This window comes from Galeopterus variegatus, unplaced genomic scaffold (genome assembly GCF_000696425.1).
Source record: "Galeopterus variegatus unplaced genomic scaffold, G_variegatus-3.0.2 Scaffold5386, whole genome shotgun sequence".
Lineage (NCBI taxonomy): Eukaryota > Metazoa > Chordata > Mammalia > Dermoptera > Cynocephalidae > Galeopterus > Galeopterus variegatus.
In genome coordinates this window covers 123,250-124,967 of record NW_007731497.1, presented here as the reverse complement: position 1 = coordinate 124,967, position 1,718 = coordinate 123,250, and the positions used below count along the sequence as shown (strand labels likewise).

Sequence of the window (1,718 nt, the reverse complement as noted above, 5' to 3'; positions counted from 1 at the left end):
ATCCATAGCTCCGAGGATTTCACCTCGTTTCCACAAATGACAAGGGAAGGCTACATCCAAAGTGATAGTTTCTTTAGATCATCAGATCTCTATTCACTGCAAAAACATTGTTGTCCTTGTGGTTTATGCTTTATGATTGCTTTTATGAAGACAGTGAAAAGGCAAAATATATAGGTGGAAACTTAAATTGACTTTATATTGCTTAGATTTACTGTCTTCAAAAATAGCTTGCTAGATTAATGCATTTCTGATTTCAAAGTGCTTTTTTTAAAATTGGTCTTCCCTGCACATAATAACTCTATCAGACAATGGTCTGTTGGAAGAAAACGTGTGTGATTTATTTCTGGGGGCTTTGAAGAATAAAAATACTGTTTTTTACTAATGTGTGTGAAATACAAATAAGGTTATAATATGCAAAGATGTTTTTCAGTTATACGCTTTTTCCCCCCTTCTGTGTGTTTGTTGTAGGATCTAAGGGAGGAATGTGTAAAGTTGAAAACAAGAGTGTTTGATTTGGAACAACAGAATCGAACGCTAAGCATCCTATTTCAACAGCAAGTCAGACCAACTTCTGATCTGCTCCTCCAGGTATGTGTTAATGTGGAATACAATCTTTGCTACTGAAATGCTGTTGACAGGAAGTTGACTTAAGTTCAAAAGTTACCAACATCCATGGGCAAGGCATATCGCATCAGAACGCTGATTCTTTCTTCTCTCAAGGTATGTCATTAAAATTGAACATCTCTTAAATTCTTTAATTTTTTAAAGTTACATGCAGATAAGAAAATACATCAACGAAGAATAAACAGGTAAAAGTGACAATCAGACGGTGTCCTTTAGTACACCAAGTGGAACTGTAGAAAGGACTCGGAAGGTAACTGATCGCTCTGGGACCAGTATTAGTAGCCTTGCACTTCATGATAAGCAAGAAGAGTTTTATGTAATGCCAATGTATGTTTCTTTATTTCAGACGCTATTATCAAAAATACAGCTGTGGTTTGTTTTTTTCTCTCTCTCTCTATGCAGAGTTCCTTCTCAACACAGCACTTTCTGTATTCTGTGTCTGTATTTTTGTAAGTTCTCTCTGTCTAAATGTTCTCACTGAACTCTTTTTTTTACTTGCCTTCGTAAGATGGAATGTTGTGGAAAGCCAAACCATTTGAATCATTTTGAAACTGTCTCTGACGAAGCACTGGAGACTGTATCTACTGCAGGGAAACACATGAATTGGTAGAGGGAGCTGGAGGGCTGACCTTTGCTGTTTCCAATTTTTTTGATCCTATTAATGTGTGTATTTGCTTGAACAAGCTCCTATGAGCTTTGCTCAGAGCCCTTCTGAGGCTAAGCTTTCAAAGGGTGCATTGAGATTTCGCAGGGCAGTGTATGACTTACAAAGGCTAACCCACAGCTGCTTGGTCTAATGGGCTGAGTGGAAGGTCCTTCTCTAACCTCTGATCGTCTAGACTACACTGTTCAGCAGTGTAACCACTAGCCATGTAGGGCTATTTAAATTTTAAAAATGTAAATTCAAATTAAGTTCCTATGTCCAACTAGCCACATTTCAAGTGTTCAAAAGCCACATGTGGCCAGCAGCTACTATATTAGACAGTGTGTAAGTAGAATATTTCCATAATCGTAGAAAGCTCGGCTGGACAGTATTTTTCCAAATGGCCAGGGCTGTGTTGTTAATTTACCCTTTGAATTTTGGCATAAACATC

At 37.7% G+C, this 1,718-nt stretch overlaps 1 protein-coding gene across 1 annotated transcript in view; it reads left to right on the top strand.

The window, feature by feature from the left end:
* Positions 1–1,718, top strand: part of NCKAP5 (NCK-associated protein 5) — a gene marked incomplete at its 3' end in the record, with an annotated part of 102,309 nt that overhangs the window by 22,384 nt on the left and 78,207 nt on the right. The window contains exon 4 of the mRNA XM_008589346.1: positions 469–588. Within this exon, the coding sequence (XP_008587568.1) occupies positions 469–588 (120 nt within the window). The remainder of the gene's footprint in view (positions 1–468; positions 589–1,718) is intronic.